The 16,836-nt window shown below is 34.9% G+C and overlaps 1 protein-coding gene across 1 annotated transcript; it reads right to left on the reverse strand.

The window, feature by feature from the left end:
- Positions 1–8,796: 8,796 nt before the first annotated feature.
- Positions 8,797–14,350, reverse strand: LOC133878138 (uncharacterized). Its single transcript, XM_062316646.1, has 9 exons — positions 13,920–14,350; positions 13,204–13,390; positions 12,918–13,051; positions 12,550–12,662; positions 11,896–12,139; positions 9,572–9,724; positions 9,385–9,464; positions 9,235–9,284; positions 8,797–9,141 (listed from the first exon to the last, which is right to left on the reverse strand). The coding sequence occupies exons 1-9, from the start codon at positions 14,337–14,339 to the stop codon at positions 9,005–9,007; spliced, it is 1,518 nt and encodes a 505-aa protein (XP_062172630.1). The 5' UTR covers positions 14,340–14,350; the 3' UTR covers positions 8,797–9,004.
- Between the last annotated feature and the right edge of the window lie 2,486 nt (positions 14,351–16,836).

Here is a 16,836-nt window from a genome sequence, read left to right on the forward strand (position 1 = left end):
GCTCTGAATATATCGTAAGGGAATTGTCCCTATCGGTAATGTTTTAAAAAAAAAAGATATTCGTATTTTTCCGCTGCTAGATTTTATCAACTCTGAAAGGTTAACGATACGTGATTATCCAGATATAATCACTTACGCTCTTTTGTAAAAAGCGGGTCGTTACAAATAATCTTGTGCAAATTGGAACGAATATTCCCTCCAGGTTTTTTTACATCCATGGTGCACGTAATCATACATTTAGTACGTGAATGCAAACTGGGCGGACCGGTACACTACAGGTGGATGTATCCCGTTGAGAGGTAATGTTAAAATTCTGTTAACTTGACATTTGTTCAACCGAATGACCTATTACAATATATATGTCTTATGTGATGGTCTCATGGTCTGGCTTTAATGTAGGTGCCTTGGTAGATATAAACGTACCGTTCGTAATAAGGCCGCACCCGAAGGGTCTACTGCAGAGGGTTACATTGCAGATGAATTGTTGACATTTTGCTCGCGATATTTAGTGAACGCGCCAACGGTCCACAATAAGGCCCCAAGACACCAAGAGGAATCGAGAGGGGCGACCAATTGGATAAAACTTGATAATATCACGTTTGAGCAAGCACACCGATATATTTTATTCAACTCTGACGATTTCCTTCAATTTCGCACGTGAGTGACATTAGTAAATACGTATTATACGCCTCTAAATACAATGAAAAATAATATATACATATTTTGTTGACGTATAGGATGCACATTGAGTCGCTAATGGAACAAAACAACTGGGAACGTATCTCGCATCAACAGTTGGAGAAGCAACAGAGGGACCAATTTTGTAGTTGGTACAAGTCATACGTAAGAGAATTGTTGGTTTGAATAATTATTTGCCTATAAAAGCATGATGAAACCCGGATTTTTAAACAATGTGTCTAAATCACAGGTTGATAAGTTGGCCGAGGCGGATAGAAGGACATTGGGAGAGAAACTTGTAAGTCATGCTAAAGGCCCAATGTGATGCTGTAGAATATAAGCGGTATGTGGTTAATGACGTGTTATACCGCACCCTGAATGTCGACGAAGAAAAAAAAAGTCAAACAGTGGAGTGTGTGTCACCACTGAAGATGGTCCCACCTACTACGGTAAGCTAACTCGAATAATCGAGGTTACATACTACGACTTGACACGGTATGTGCTTTTCAAGTGCGATTGGGCCGACATTCAACCGAATAAGGGATACAAAAAAGACGAATATGGATTCGATCTTGTCAATTTCAAGAACCTAATACACACGGGTGCGCGACTAACCGATGATCCGTTCGTACTACCAAATCAAGTATCGCAGGTGTATTATGTCGAGGATCCTAAAAATCCAAATTGGGCTGTTGCTGTAAGGACAAAACCTAGAAATGTGTACGATGTTGGCAGTGGTGAAAGTGATGATTATGTTGAGGCTGACAGTTATCATGAGCACGAGCCGTTCAACGTCAACGTAACGGGTGACGTTGGTTTTGATGACATTGATTATGCACGTGCTAATGTACCGGCCACCCAAGTAACATAATAATTGTATGTATGAATATGGTTAAACTATGATATAGAATTCAAATATATGGTGTCTAGAATGACTTACTTATAGTTGTCTCACTTTTATTTTCTTTGCATGTCGTTTCTGTTGCAAAAATATTGTATACTTTATTTACTATTAAATGTGACCCATTTTCATGTGTTTGTAGGTAGACATGGTCCCTAAACAAAGAATGCCGCGACGAGGAAAGGATTTTTGGATGCCTATAGACCGCACACCGATTGAGCGGCCGATTGTAGGGTCGGACGATACGACACAAGACCCTAATGAGACACAAGGGGGCATAGATTGTCAGTATGTACTACATGAGCGACCGGTTGTAGGGTCGAACGATACGACACAGGACCCTAACGAGACACAAGGGGGCGTACATTCTCAGCATATAGTACATGACCAACCGGTTGTAGGGTCGAACGATACGACACAGGACCCTAACGAGACACAAGGGGGCGTACATTCTCAGCATATAGTACATGACCAACCGGTTGTAGGGTCAGACGAAACGACACAAGACCCTAACGAGACACAAGGGGTTGTAGATTCTGAACAATGTGTAGCACCTGATATGGAGTTTGGATCATCAGCACAATCAGTACCCGAGACTTCACAACATAGTGGTACTACTCGGGTGCAGCGTATATTACGGGATGGGAAAGTTTACACAATAGGTATGAATTATTTTTATATTTGATGGTAGTCAATCACTTTAGTAATCTTTTACTATTATAGTAATAATCAAGTGTGACTAACATTTTTTTTTATGAGTTGCAGATGAGCAGGGTAGAAAGAATGTTAGGACTGTTGGTAGTCCTAAGGACATATGGCACATACCTGATGGGGAAAAGGTGGTGATTGAATTCAACCTATCCTACCAACCAACCGGCCCGGGGGTTGAGAAATTTAGAAGAATTTGTGGGAAGATCATAAGAAGTGGTAAATTCGTACGGCTGCATGGTAACTGGAGGACATTACCATTGGAAGGAAAGGAAGATATGTGACGCACCCTAACGGTAAAAAAATTTCTATTTCCATGTCAATAATTTCTTATTTATAGTTTTGTAGTCTTACATTTCCAATTAATTAAGATATGGGATATCATTTTCTGTGTAGCAAAAATTTTATTTTGAGCTTATTCACCTACTCGCGCACATAAAAAGATTAACGTTGATGGACCTAGCAAAGAAAAGAAGGCAACACAAGTACGAGGTGAAGAAGAGTCTAAAGTTGAAACAAGGTGATACCGTACAATCTGTGGTCAGTAGGGCTTCACCAGCGCCAGTGTTTGATGCAGAAGACTTCGAAATGCAAGTTTATACGTGGTTGTCTTCGGCTGATAAGGTATTTTAATGTATTTTTTATTGGTCTTTTCTTTATAGAAGAAATCCACATATTTACATTACCAAATTTATAGGAGAGAGCGTTGAAGTCCAAGATAAGCCGTGGCCAAAACACACTTCTTCACACTTTGGGATCGAAGAGCATCGCACAGGTTGCACGAGAAATGGTACGTCTAATAGATAAACGTTCACGGCTTGTATGTACTGGGGTAATATAATAAGCTTATAACTGATAATGTTAATGATATTGCAGGAAGAAGACATAGGAGAAACATTGAACCGAGATGATATGTTCATTGTCTCGCACACCAAGAAAGATGGGAACCCTATGAATGCGGCGGCTAGAGAAACTATCGTAAGTGGTAAATACAACATATTAGTTCTAGGTTCAAATTCTCACCCTTGGATGTTTTGTGCAGGAGAAGATAAGAGAAATTATTGAGAATCAGTCGCCTGCAGAACGAGTGTGTTCACAGGGGTCAGTCTATTGGTCGCAGAACGATGCGTGTGCACAAGTGCTAGGACGAGAACATCCCGGTCGTTACGCGGGGTAGGGCTAGGGCCGACTCCCGGTAAATCCACCTCTTATACTTCCGGACAAGGATCGATCTCTAGTGCGCGTACTCCCAAAGAATAAGAAATGGCTGCTGAGATGGAACGTTTGAAGACTTTGTACGAAGCACAACAGGAAGAGCTTGCAGCTGTCAAATGTATGGTAGCCTTGATTATGGCAGAGAAACAATCATCAATGGGAAACAACGAAGAAGGTGATGTTTTGGTTTACACTTAACTTTGCCATCTTCAGTCACTAATTGTCCCCTCTTACTGTTCATTGAGATTGTTTTATTTTTATTTCAAATTTCACTAGAATAATTTATGGTTGAAGATGAATGCTAATAGTTAAGAGGAATGTTATATTATATGCTTAGGTTGAATCTTGGAATTCTCGTGAACATGTCTTTTTAGTTATTGGGGGAAAACGTCGTCAACTCGTATTTTCTATTAGCTACAATTTTAGCTACTTATCAATGATCTTTTGTAGAACTTGCTACTCTTTGGTAAATGGTCATGCTTTTGTAAATTATCCAAATGTGGGATTATTCAGTGTCTGATAGTAGAGTAATATTGCTAGTGGTGCTTTGGTTTGTATTAATATCTGCATAAAGCTTTTAGCTTTCATTCATGTAGTTTAACCTTGTTGTCGCATCATTGTTTGTTCATTGCCATGCCACAAAAATGCTGTCATAACATTTTGCATGTTCAATTGTAGTTTTAGGGTCTGAGTGGAACATTTTCTTCCAATTAGAGGTGATCTGAAGGCATGTGCAAATACTATATATATATATAAGTCTATTTCTATCTTTTTCATCACATTTTCAGTCTTTTTGTTTTACTGAAAGGCATGTATTATTGTGCTATAGCTCCCTGATGATGATTGTAGTGTACGTATGTGTTCATAGTTTGTTTCTAAACAAGCAAAATCCGATGCATTAATTTATTATTTTATTTCTACGTATATACTTTCTTATTGTAGTGGCGGTACTGTTACCTATCAAACAATTGATGTCGATTAGGTCAAGTATTTGATTGATAATGCTGTTGAGCTTGAGAAGATAATAATTGATCCTCGATGTCAAATTATGAATATTGAATCGCCATGGGAGTATGATGAGATAGTCTTGTGTGTACAAAACTTTTGAACACCTTCTCATTACTTGTGTTTAGTTTTCACCTAAAAACATGTTAATCATCTTTTCAAAAAAAAAAAAAAATGTTAATCATAACTTCATTAAGATGATTCTTACCTAACAATTTGAGATTTGTATACCTATTGCAGAAAACACTGGAAGCAGAAATGAACAAGATGGTTGAAGCAAGCAATGCACACAAGGTCGTAAATCAGATTAATTCTCCTCTGGGCCGGCTTGCATGCATTGATGATTATAATTGTGTATGGAAACAACTTGTTTTAATATTTTTGGATTTTTAGTTATGTATTTATATTTGAATTTTGTAATAGGTTACGTTGTGAGTAACCTAGTACGTTGTGAGTTGTTTAATTATGTTTTAAATATGTAAGCTATTGGACTATTGTTATGTTGTGAGTTGTTTGAATTTGGAAATAGATTTGGATTTGAATTTGTATTTGAATTTAGATTTGAATTTGGGATTTTGGAAATGGATTGGAAATGTTGTATTAGGGGTTTTTTTTTTGGATTTTAAATATATATTTTTAAAAAAATAAAAATAATTCTGGACGGTTTAGGCCCAAACCGTCAAGAATTATTCGGTATTCTCCACATAATCAATCCCAAACGGTTTGGGCTCAAACCGTCTGTAAATTACGGACGGTTTGGGCCCAAACCGTCCATAATTTTTACAGACGGTTTGAGCCCAAACCGTCCGTAAATATATACGGACGGTTTTACCCGAACCGTCCGTAATTTTTTACAGACAGTTTTGGTAAAACCGTCCGAAATTGCGGACGGTTTTACTAAAACCATCCGCAAATTATTTTACCGACCCATTATCCTGGACGGTTTTAAACCGTCCAGAAAAAACCGTCTGGACCTTTTTCCAGACGGTTTTTTTTTTTTTTTTTTTTTTTTTTTTTTTTTTTTATTTTTTAATTTCTGGACAGTTTAAAATCGTCCAAAAATCCCATTTTTTTTGTAGTGCAGTCCTTATTCTTTATTAAACCACATAAACCTTAAGCCACCCGAGTTCCAAGTTGCAAAGGACATTCTATAAAAGAAAGGCTTGAGTTATGAAGCTACTATAGTAGAAGAAAAACGGGTCGTTTGTTAGGATACAAGTCAGTGTCTTGTAACACCTCACTTCAAAATCATATATTAAAATGCGAAACCAAGTGTAATGATATGCGGTAAATAAAGGTGAATGATTAGGATAATGATTATGGGAGCAAGTATGCTGCAAAGTTAAGATAGGTTTCCCAAAGGCCATCAAAGCACTGAAAACACTGTCTTAAAAGGAAAAATATTTTATTTTGAACTCCATAAAGACAATTACCAAGCTTGAAAGAATTACCATGGCGTGGGTCTCGAAATGAGCTTTTTGGAATGGGACCACACGCCCAATTTTGAGACCCGTACTCTAGGACGGAGCCATAAACTATTATGGGCAGGGGCCAGGATCCCAAACAATTTGTTGCTAAGGGCCAGTACATAGGCTAATATATATATATTTTTATTTATTTATTTATTTTTTTTAACTTAAAAATTTTTTGTTCTGAGGAATTGCGCCCCCCCTACCAAAAGTTATGCCTCTTTTCTAAACACTGCGCGGTGTTGTTTGAGACCAGCGATCAAACGGTCCAGAATTCTCTCTAAAAATTCTCAAGCGTTCATATCTTTGGTGAGTTTTCTTGCAAAAGAAGCAAAAGTCCCTTTTATTAGCGACAGTGAAGAAATTCAATTTTGAATTGGAGAACCCAAACTCAACATACTCACATATAAATAAAACGCTAGCCATCAAAACCACTACCCACTCCTTTTGAGAATCCAACTCTGAACCCTAGCTTGAGTTTCTGTACTGCAATGTTTTCTCTCAAAAAGAAGCCTTCCACAGCCTACACATTGTTCTCCGCTTACGCGTCCTTCGTCGCTTCCATGATGCTGGTCTAGTCCATGGTCAACAAGCTCGTCCCCCACGAGCTTTGATCCTACCTCCACTCTATTTCTTCTATAGTGGATAGTTTCATAGGGTTGACTATGAAAGACAAACTAGTTTACTAACTAGTCACCTTTCTATCTCTCTTTCACTCTTTTATTACTAGAAGACAAAATAAGACTTAGAGAAGAGTAGAGAAAAGAGATAAGAGTAGAGGAAATATTCTTCACTTTTTCTTATATTTCAAAACACCTTACAAAGCCCATATATATAGGCATACAAAACACAAACGACTAAAGCTTTTTTTTTACTTCTTCTTTATTACAATAACTTAACACCAATAACTCTTCTAATTTAATACTTCAGTTGAAGAGAACTTAAGACATCAATAAACTAAATGCCTTTATTAAAAAAATCTCTTAATTACTAGCTTCTTTATTAAATATCCTTCTTACGTTTTGGATTTGTTGAGTTTCCAACAGACTATTCCCAAGTCTTTTTTTTTTTTTTTCAAGAAAAAAAAAATTCTTATGATCATCGACTCCTCTGAAGAGAATTCCATCAATGATAATGAGGACTTGGTCATATTTCCATTAAAATCACCATTCTCAACAGTAAAACAACACGATATCAATATTTTCAACAATTAGTATCTTTAAAAACTTCCACAAAATAACACCTAAAACCTTAACATGCAGCCACACCAAAAAAAAAAAAAATAGAGGAAAGACTTACCTATGAAGCGTTTTCTTCTCCTCAACTCCTAATCTTCTCTCTCTCTCTCTCTCTCTCTCTCTCTCTCTATGTGTACATGTGTGTTGCGTTCAAGCGAGGGTGAAGAAAAAGAAAATGAAACTTTTCCTTCACCCCCAACGTTTAAAAGTCTCGCATGCACATGTAAAACCAAGTTCGTTTGAACGAAACGTGGCAACCTGCATTAAATTGAACGTCAAATCTCACATACTCACATGTGTGAACCCCTGTTCATTTGAACAAAACTATACTTCATTCAAACGAACTTGACAGATCCAATCTTGACTGGTTGTCCTTGCCCAGATTTGAATTATAGTTGTTTTATCTCACATGCCCGTGCGTAACATTACCACGTGAAAATGTCATTTCGATCGTTTGAACAAACTCACCCAAAACTATTTTGCAAATAAAAGAAAAAAAAAAAAAAAAAAAAAAGCTTCCAATGTCATCCATCCTAAGGGCCGAACACTCACATACTAAAAAATCATCATATTCTGCTTATACCATGTACATCTTTTTATTTTACACAACTTAGTCTTCATATTTTTTTTTTCTCTTTTTCCGTATTTTCTTAAGTGGGGTATTACACTCTTTAAGTGTTGTTTCGGGTTGTTTGAGTTTTTCAATTTCTTCTACCTATGTATTCATTACATGGGTACCCAATTGATGACTTTGATTATTCTTACATATACTCTTCAAATCAAATTCTATGGAGTATTTTTATTTTAGTAATAGGTCCTTATTGACATGGTCATGCCCGGAACTCATAATAATCAATTCATATTAAATCTATCTTAATTAAGGGGATATTTCGTGACGTAGCGGTAGTATAGACATGATTAAAAAACTATGTTTTCAATTCACAAATCAACACACATTGATAATGATAAACTGAAATATTATTGATCTAAAAAATTGAATTCCAAATACCATTATTTCAAAACTATAGTGAACTTATAAAGTTACAAAAGGTACTAAAATCTCTTAAGAAAGGAAATAAAACAGAAGAAAAACAAAATTATTATGGAAAAACTTGGCATTAAATGCAATCTAAAGATCGATAGATTTTAAAAATCTTCTAAACGGAGAAATAGAGGTCTATGGGAAGCGATCATTCTACAGATCTTTCAAATCACATAATCAATTAATCGTCTCCTTTTCGTATTGGTGTAAATCCTTGATTTGGTTCATTAATGTTCTAGCTATTAGAAGCCAATTAATTAATCACGTCGGCACTAACAGGCCTGACGGTAAATCCTCACTCCCCCTTTCGATCTAAGGGTAAACCCTTGCTTTCTATTGACCCCAATGGTAAGGTATGACACCCATGCATCCTACATCATTTCATATCTAGATAGATATTATGGCTTCCATCTCGAGGGTTGGTATTCTCACAACGTTAAATGCAATTATCCAACATATTGAGGTTTTAACCATACAAGATCTCACTCCTAGATAAATCAAAGTAACATGCACTACATGTTTGAGTTCAGAAGCCTCTCATAATTAAGAATCAATATTATTTGCAATAGTGAGTTCAATTATTCATTGGACAGTAATTCTTATATAGAATACTAATTCATGGTACGTGGTCCAGTTTAGTGTATCCCAAATGCACCAACATATCAATTAGAAATCACAACTTAATTCCTTGATCAAGATAAATAATTATAATTGATATGCTATAGTCTTGTTAAAAGAAACGCCCAATTTATTTCTTGAAAGCGAGAAGATCAGTGTAGTACTTGGTGATCCATCCTTTGATGATATTAACCTCCACCTTTCGCTGCTTGACCAGCCACTCTGGATCACTTTGCTTTGCCGGATGTAAATCCAAGCAATGAGATCCTGCAAAAAGAGAATTCACCATTCACTATGAATTCTCCTATGATTTCTTTTCTTTTTTAATACCCTTTTTCGAAAAAAGAGTTGAGTACACACCGTTAACAGTATGGACAGCAACAACACTGTGTGATATATTTTCGAGCACCCTAGAATCAGAAATAGAAAGGTGTTAATTAAACTTGGTCGATCAAGTAAACTTAATAATTAATTAGTTCTTTATGTATTGGTAATTGTTTATCTGGTTACCCGCCGCTACTGTAAGGATCTTTAAGCCCATTGGAGAATATAATGTTGCTTGCAAACCTGTGGAGAATCAATTTTATATCCTGCAATTTTGCATTAAAAAAAAAATCAAAATGTTTGCAATATATTAATTATTTGAAGTTATTCATACTACATGTAAAAATGTATGAAAAAAAAAAAAAAAACATACATGGCCTCCGTAGTAAGTAGTGACCCAATGAGGACGAGGTGGGACACCATACAAGCTCTTGCACTTCTCAATAAAGCTGCTTAGGATAAAAGGATCCGACGGGAACATAGAGTCATTGCCAACTCCTTTGGGTAGCACCATCTCGCTGCATGTCTAATTAATGCACGAAGATGTTAAACTAAAATCAAAGAGAGGTTTAAGCAGTACTCATAAAGGACAATTAGGATACATTTTCAATGGTCATATCAAATTTAAAGCAAAAGGGTGGAAGTGTACAAATCAAGTAAATTTTATTTTGATGTGAATGTTTATTAATAGTGGGGACGTACGGAAAAATTGCATATGCCAAGGAATTAGTCTCTAGCCTCAAATACCCTCGTCATTGAAATAAAAAATGAGAAATTTTACATGTACTTAAACTTTTACAAAAAGTATCTTATTAAGATGATGTGGAACTTATTCATTGGTACTCGTAACATTTCTTTTTATTAATTGTTTTGATCATCTCCAATGAATAAGCTTCACATCAATTAGTAAAGCTCATTTTATAAAAATTTAGGGTTAAACACCTTTTTGGTCCTTGGGTTTTAACAACTTTATTTTTTAGTCCCTGAGTTTCAATTTACATCACAGATGGTACCTCAATTTTGGAAAAAGACCAAATTAGTACCTCAGTTAAGTTTTCCGTCTAAAAACTAACGGTCTGCCACGTGTCAGCATCTGAGGTTGACACGTGGTACTATATAAAAAAATTAAATATTAAAAAATTAAAAAATTAAAAATAAAAATAAAAAACAAGGGGGTGGCTGAATTTTTTTTATATAGTGCCACGTGTCAACCTCTGAGGTTGACACGTGGCGACCCGTTAGTTTTTTTACGGAAAACTTGATTGAGGTACTAATTCGATCATTTCCCAAAACTGAAGTATCATCTGTGATGTGAATTGAAACTTAGGGACTAAAAAATAAAGTTTCAAAAACTCAGAGACCAGAGGTGTATTTAACAAAAAAAATTTAAATACATTTAACATTTCTTGAAAAAAAATATATATTAATTCATGATAAATGTTTGGGATGCTACCAATTTTACTAACATTTCATTACAAATTGACATGACAGTATTAGCTCACATAAGATTTACCACATCAGTCACTGATGTGTCAGTCCACGTGACACTTACATCAACCCCCATCCCACGTCAGCCACATTACCACTCAAATGAATTGCTGGGGCTGGTGGGTGAAAGGAGACCCATCGGTCTCTAGCCGCGTGTGGGTCTTTTTGAGGTTAGTCACACGAGACACTCCTCCGCTTGTGGAGGAGATGGCTAGTTAATTGGCACACTCGTTGCGGGTGTGGAGGCAACAATGGAAGAGGTGAGCCAAAGTGGCGAAATGGACAAAGATGCTAATGTCAAAAAGAGGGCTTTAGGGATATGCAGTTGACATAACAGTACTACATGCATCACTTTTTTCTTTCTTTTTTTTTTTTTTTTTTTTTTTTTTAAAAAAAAAAATTATATAATAATGTCATGTCAATTAATAAGGAAGTACTAAATAATATTGTCACATCGATTAATAAAGAAATATAGCAAAAATAATAGCATCTAAACGTCGGCCGCTGATAATTCTTTATGTTAATTACAATCCACTTGATGAAAGGTTCTAAAAATAAGAAAGAGGGAAAAAAATACATTTTACCCCTTTAAAGTTTTACAACTTTTTCAATTTTACCTTCAATGTTTAAGAACTCAAAGAAGTTTTGAAATCAATCATCACACGTGGGTTTATAAGAACAAATCTCTCCAAAATATCTCTAAAAAAAAATGAAGACGAACTTAAGTAATATATAGTATGGTTGTTCAATTCGGCCGCTCCCAATGTGTGAATCTTTATAGGGTAAAATGTATTTTTACCAAAAAGAATAAATAAATAAAAGTTTTATGCCACATGTAGCTAGGTCCATACCGGCCGGCAAGCGTACGTGCTCGGTGGCAGAGCCAGTTTGGGACTGAAAAATATTCAAATTTCATTCATAAAAATCTAGTACTATTCCAAAGCTCTAAATATATATATATATATATTTGGCCTAGTACTATTAATTATTATTCATGAAGCTGTAGCAGTATTGATGACAGAGAGCATTTCGTTTACTGTACGTTAATTAAAAGCAATTGCAAGTGTACGTAAAAAGCTCCCATAACTTTCTAAAATGTTGATGTCGACGTCCATGAACCTGTGACATCTGCGTCATCTACGCCTCTTGCGTGCTTGAGATCGATAATATTTAAGAAGATAATAAGATATAGATGCAAATTAAATGTACCTGCCATCTCCATCCCACAGTTGATTCAGATAAATTTCTGTGTCCATTAACATAGCATGATTGATTTCCTATATAAGCAACCACACCTGCAAATATTTTGCTTAGAATATCACTTCCGGAAGGAGCTCCATCAGTGCCACCACAGACAATGTTAACCGGATAATGTGGAGGATCATTATATTGGGCTGAAAATGCATATATCGTCTCCAAATAGTCCTTCAGCTCAAAAGATGTGCTTAGCGGACTGAAATAAAAACAATAATATTCGAGTCATCGATCGATCACAAAATATATTGTTATTATTCTTATTTTCATTTTCAGTTTGTTAAATGTAATAATTAATTAGATTATTATTATTTTTTTTGGATGAACTAAAACTTTATAAACCAAACACAACCCATTACAACACTCCAGTAAAAACTGGAACCCAGCTCCTTTAAAAAGAAGCACCAACCAACACTACAGAATTACATCAACAAATTCCCTAAGAAAACACCAACCAACACAAACAAATCAACAAAGGAAGCCAAAGAAAAGAACTACAGGACAGATTGTACATTCCATCTAGAGTCTAATAATTAATTAGATCATTGCAAAGGCTATATATATATATATATATATATATATATATATATATATATATATATTATTTACTTGCAAGTCTTGAATGTCTTGCTAAGGATTGAAAGGCCATCAGGCTTAGATGCTACTTCATCAATTTCGGACCACGACTTTTTTATGGTTTGGTAGCAACTCTCACTGGCTTCCTGCATAGCATCCAAGAGATACATTTTTAATATTATTTAATAGACTGCTAAATAAACGACTATCATACAATTAGGATGACGTAATAGTAAAATAACTTTTTATTTTATTTTTTATTTTTTATTTTTTATAATAGCTGATTTTTTACTGTTACATTATAAAGTTGTATAGTAGTTGTAGACATACAGTCTACTAAATAACATTACTCAAATGAAAAAGAAGAGGAAGAAAAAGAAAGTATATATTCAAATTGTTACCCTAAAATCCTTGGTGACAATCGAAAAATATCCATCTTGGGGCGTGATGTCGTCGAAGTAAAGGATTGGAGCAGATGAGGCGAAAGCGCCAATGGCAACATGAGGATATTTTAGCCGGAACCATGAAGCTAGCACTGAATATATAATCAATGAATAGAATTAGGTTAAAACATGCACGTCCCAATCGAGCTGTCAGAGTTTAATTCACATTCTATATATATATATATATATATATATATATATATATATATATATCAAAGGATCGGAAAAGCAATTTGTGACCTACTTCCTCCATAGGATCCTCCAATGACAATTACTGGAGAATATTTTGCATCTAACTTTTCCTTTACATGAATGATGATTTCTGCATAATCTGCTATTGCTTGGGCTGAGTTGAAGTACCCGAGAGTGCTTGGGTTTCTAAGCGCTTCTTCCCTTGATCCGAATGGTATTGACTTTCCATAATATCGGTGCTGATGAAAACAATTTATATATATATACATAAATCGCTATATTAATACCATAAATAAGAAATTTGGTAAGATGTGGTGAATAATTGGAGGAATAAAGGTTTTAGAGCTTTTGTTTGTATGTTTGCTTTTGGATATGCTATTTATCATCTATGGCAGAACAAGAATGTTATTAAACATGCATGCAAATCATTTTCTTTCTAAGGACCGGTTTCTACAGAAAATAAAGTGAGAGATTAAAGTCGGTATCATGGGTAAAGACAAATTTATGAATACTAATTAGGTAATATTCACATTTGTTCAAATTGGGGTATTAATTCCAAAATTCTGGTATAGGTTGTTTTGTTTTACAATGTTGTTGAAAGTCGAGATTTTGAAGTATGTTTCAAAAATCTGGTATCTGTTTTTTTACAAACCGATTGTAAAGAGTTACTGTTGTCAATATAAAATTGATTCTCATTCATTAAAATTTTTTTTTGTAAAAACCATAAATGAGAGAGAGATCGAATGTTGACTGTGTGTTCATGAATACCTCTATATATAGTAGGAGAGACTTAAAGTGCACGGCGTTGTCAGTGAGAAATCCGATAAAAGTCAGGTCACCATCCAACGGTGCTTCTGCGCCAAAAAAAGCAAGAATTGGCGCGCTACTATTTGCACCACCCCAGTACTTAGAGTTGATCACATATCTTTGCTGAAAAGTGGAGTAGCTTTCAGGCCTGTAGTTGAAGTGATCGAGTGTTTGATTATAGTAAAATGTTTGAAAGTCATCTGAAACGTTAACCGACGCAGATACTGTTTCAGGATCTTGTAGAATTGTTGGTCCAACTGGACTCAGCCTGGGAATATTGTACAGTGTTGCAGTGACAGAGGTTGAGAAAATAAGGAGGAGGAAAGGAAGCCATTGCAGTGAACATGTTGGAGAGTTCATGGCAATATATAAACTGAGCATGCGTTTCTGAGATTACAACATATATAGCACGTCTTTATATATAGAAAAAAAAAAAACAAAAGTTGCTTATCTGATCCCTAAGGTTTGTGGTTATATCAAATTGATTCATATATAGGATACAAAATATATATATACTGGGGTGAAATTATTTATCCAAAATGGTCCATGCATGCCGTCCAACCGGTCAATTTGGGTTCGACTGATGCAGCCGATCGAGATGATTCAATATTAGCTAGTGATTTGACGGAACCGTTAGATAAACTCATGAATCCACTTCACAACCGGCCAATTGGCAATTGCCGATTAACAAATAACGTATATCATATATGATGCAGGCCAGCTCTATATATATATGGTGGGGTCTAAGGCAATAGTTTAAAATGAAGTCTTTTTTTTTTTTTTTTTAATTTAAATATTAAATAAATAATTTTTTTTTAAGTAAAATTTTTATTTTCCTTCCATCTATTAATTAGATGCATTATTGTTACCATCTCCCTCCCTCCATTAATACATACCAAGAACTGAAGAAAGAACGTCGAGGGTTTTGAGAAATTTAAAGAAAATAAAAAGAACTGAAAAAAAAAATAATGATAATAATAATAATAAAATTCGTAAGGAAGTGAAACGAAATACACCGAAATTCAAGGGTACCATTGAAATCCATTATCGTTCTTAGACAATCTCTGGCACCAAAATTCAAGGGTGCCAGAGATTGCGAAGGAGAGGTGAAGAGATTGGAGGTGAGTGCTGGCTTTTAGGTAATTTGTTAGAGAGAAATTATAATTAGATTTGTTTTCCTAGCTTTTGATGTTTGATTGTTTTTATGTGGGAGTTCGATCTAGAGTCTCCCAAATGGAGAAATAATGCAATGTTTTCTTTTCTTTTTTTAAAGAAACAATCGTTGTGTACTAACATCAATTGACTTTTCGATCAATGTAGGAGTTCTAGAGACTGCCAACGCGAGATAATTTCTTATTATTATTATTTTTTTTTTTGGCAAAATCATTGTGTTTCTAGGTTTGACGATTGATTTTTTTATGGGATTAATTAGAGTCTCCTGGAAGAGAATTTTTTTTTTTTAATCTATACCATCATAGTTGTATCACCAATATTATATATTGCCATTTGAGGGCCTTCTTTTCGGACCGGCAACCGCCTAAGTCGCCTAGTAAATGAGCCGGCCCTGATGTGATGGCTTATATCGCTTGAATTGTTGTCATGGCGTTGTAAGCAGATTGATAATGTTTTAGCCTCACAGCAAAAATTCAAGTCAACCAATATTAGATTTACACAGAATAAATCCCGTGGAATTATTTAGGTTGAATATTGTTTTCAAACTTAAACATTTACTGATAAACCATGCAAACTTATTTAGGTCACTTTCATCATTATTTTTAATAACTTTCATTTATCTCCCATAAACCATAAAATCAAAGACACTTTATTTTTCTGTTCTTTTATTTCTAGGCAAAATTATTTTTACTAATTTTCTTTGATTCGCCGTCCTCTTTAGGTTTCTGGTCAAAACCATGGTTTGGGGGATACAACCTATATGCTAGCTAGTACTTAATTCTTATCTTAGATGCAATTAAATTTTATAAAGAATTCTTTAAACAGTTATACATCTTTGAGGTTGCAATAATTATTTTTATTACTATCTCATATATACTATGTAGAAATGAAAGTGTGTGACAGAATTAATAAATTTTTGAAAAAGATTTAGTCATAATAATAATAATAATAATAATTGTTAAAAAAAATAGTTTTAAAACCTAAAGATTAATTCAAACATTAAATAGCTAGTACCATTGAATCCTACATTGACTAAAGAGCTTCCAAAACCAGGTGGCATGAGAAAAAAGAACTATGATATACATGTCTTTTTCAATGAACGCAGGCCATAAAATTAAAGTCCTTTCAAGAATGCCTTTCTCGCACAAACACCCTCCTCGTGCGTCTGCTGCGCATGCCAACCACGCCATGGAAGAAACCTTGAATATGACTGCCCACATGAGGAATATGATCCTTTCTTTCTATTTTGGAAGCAAGCTGGTTAATTATCAAAGATATATATATATATATAGTCAAACGGATGGGGGAGAAAACAATAAAAAATAAAAAAATACATAGATTGCCATTATCTTTCTCATCTTCCTTTCTTCTTTTGCTTCCCTAGCTTGTTTTGTTTTTGTATCCCACCCGGCAATATATCCCACTCTCAAACCCAAACGGCCAAACCACCTTCAAGCCAAACAATGAAACAAGCTCGTACAATCGGCAATCCCACTTCCAAACCCAAACTCAAACCCAAATCCAAACGGCCAAACTACTTTCAAGCCAAACAAGCTCGTTTTACCGGTGCAAAAAGCATGGGCAAAGAAAAGATGAACTCTTTACAACAAACATTGGATATCAGTTAAGACCGAAATTTAGAAGCTTTCTTATTAAGTGATTCTACTTAATCTTAAAGTACGTCTGTTCTGCTGAATAAAGGTGC

Source organism: Alnus glutinosa, chromosome 9, assembly GCF_958979055.1.
Source record: "Alnus glutinosa chromosome 9, dhAlnGlut1.1, whole genome shotgun sequence".
In the NCBI taxonomy this organism is placed as follows: domain Eukaryota; kingdom Viridiplantae; phylum Streptophyta; class Magnoliopsida; order Fagales; family Betulaceae; genus Alnus; species Alnus glutinosa.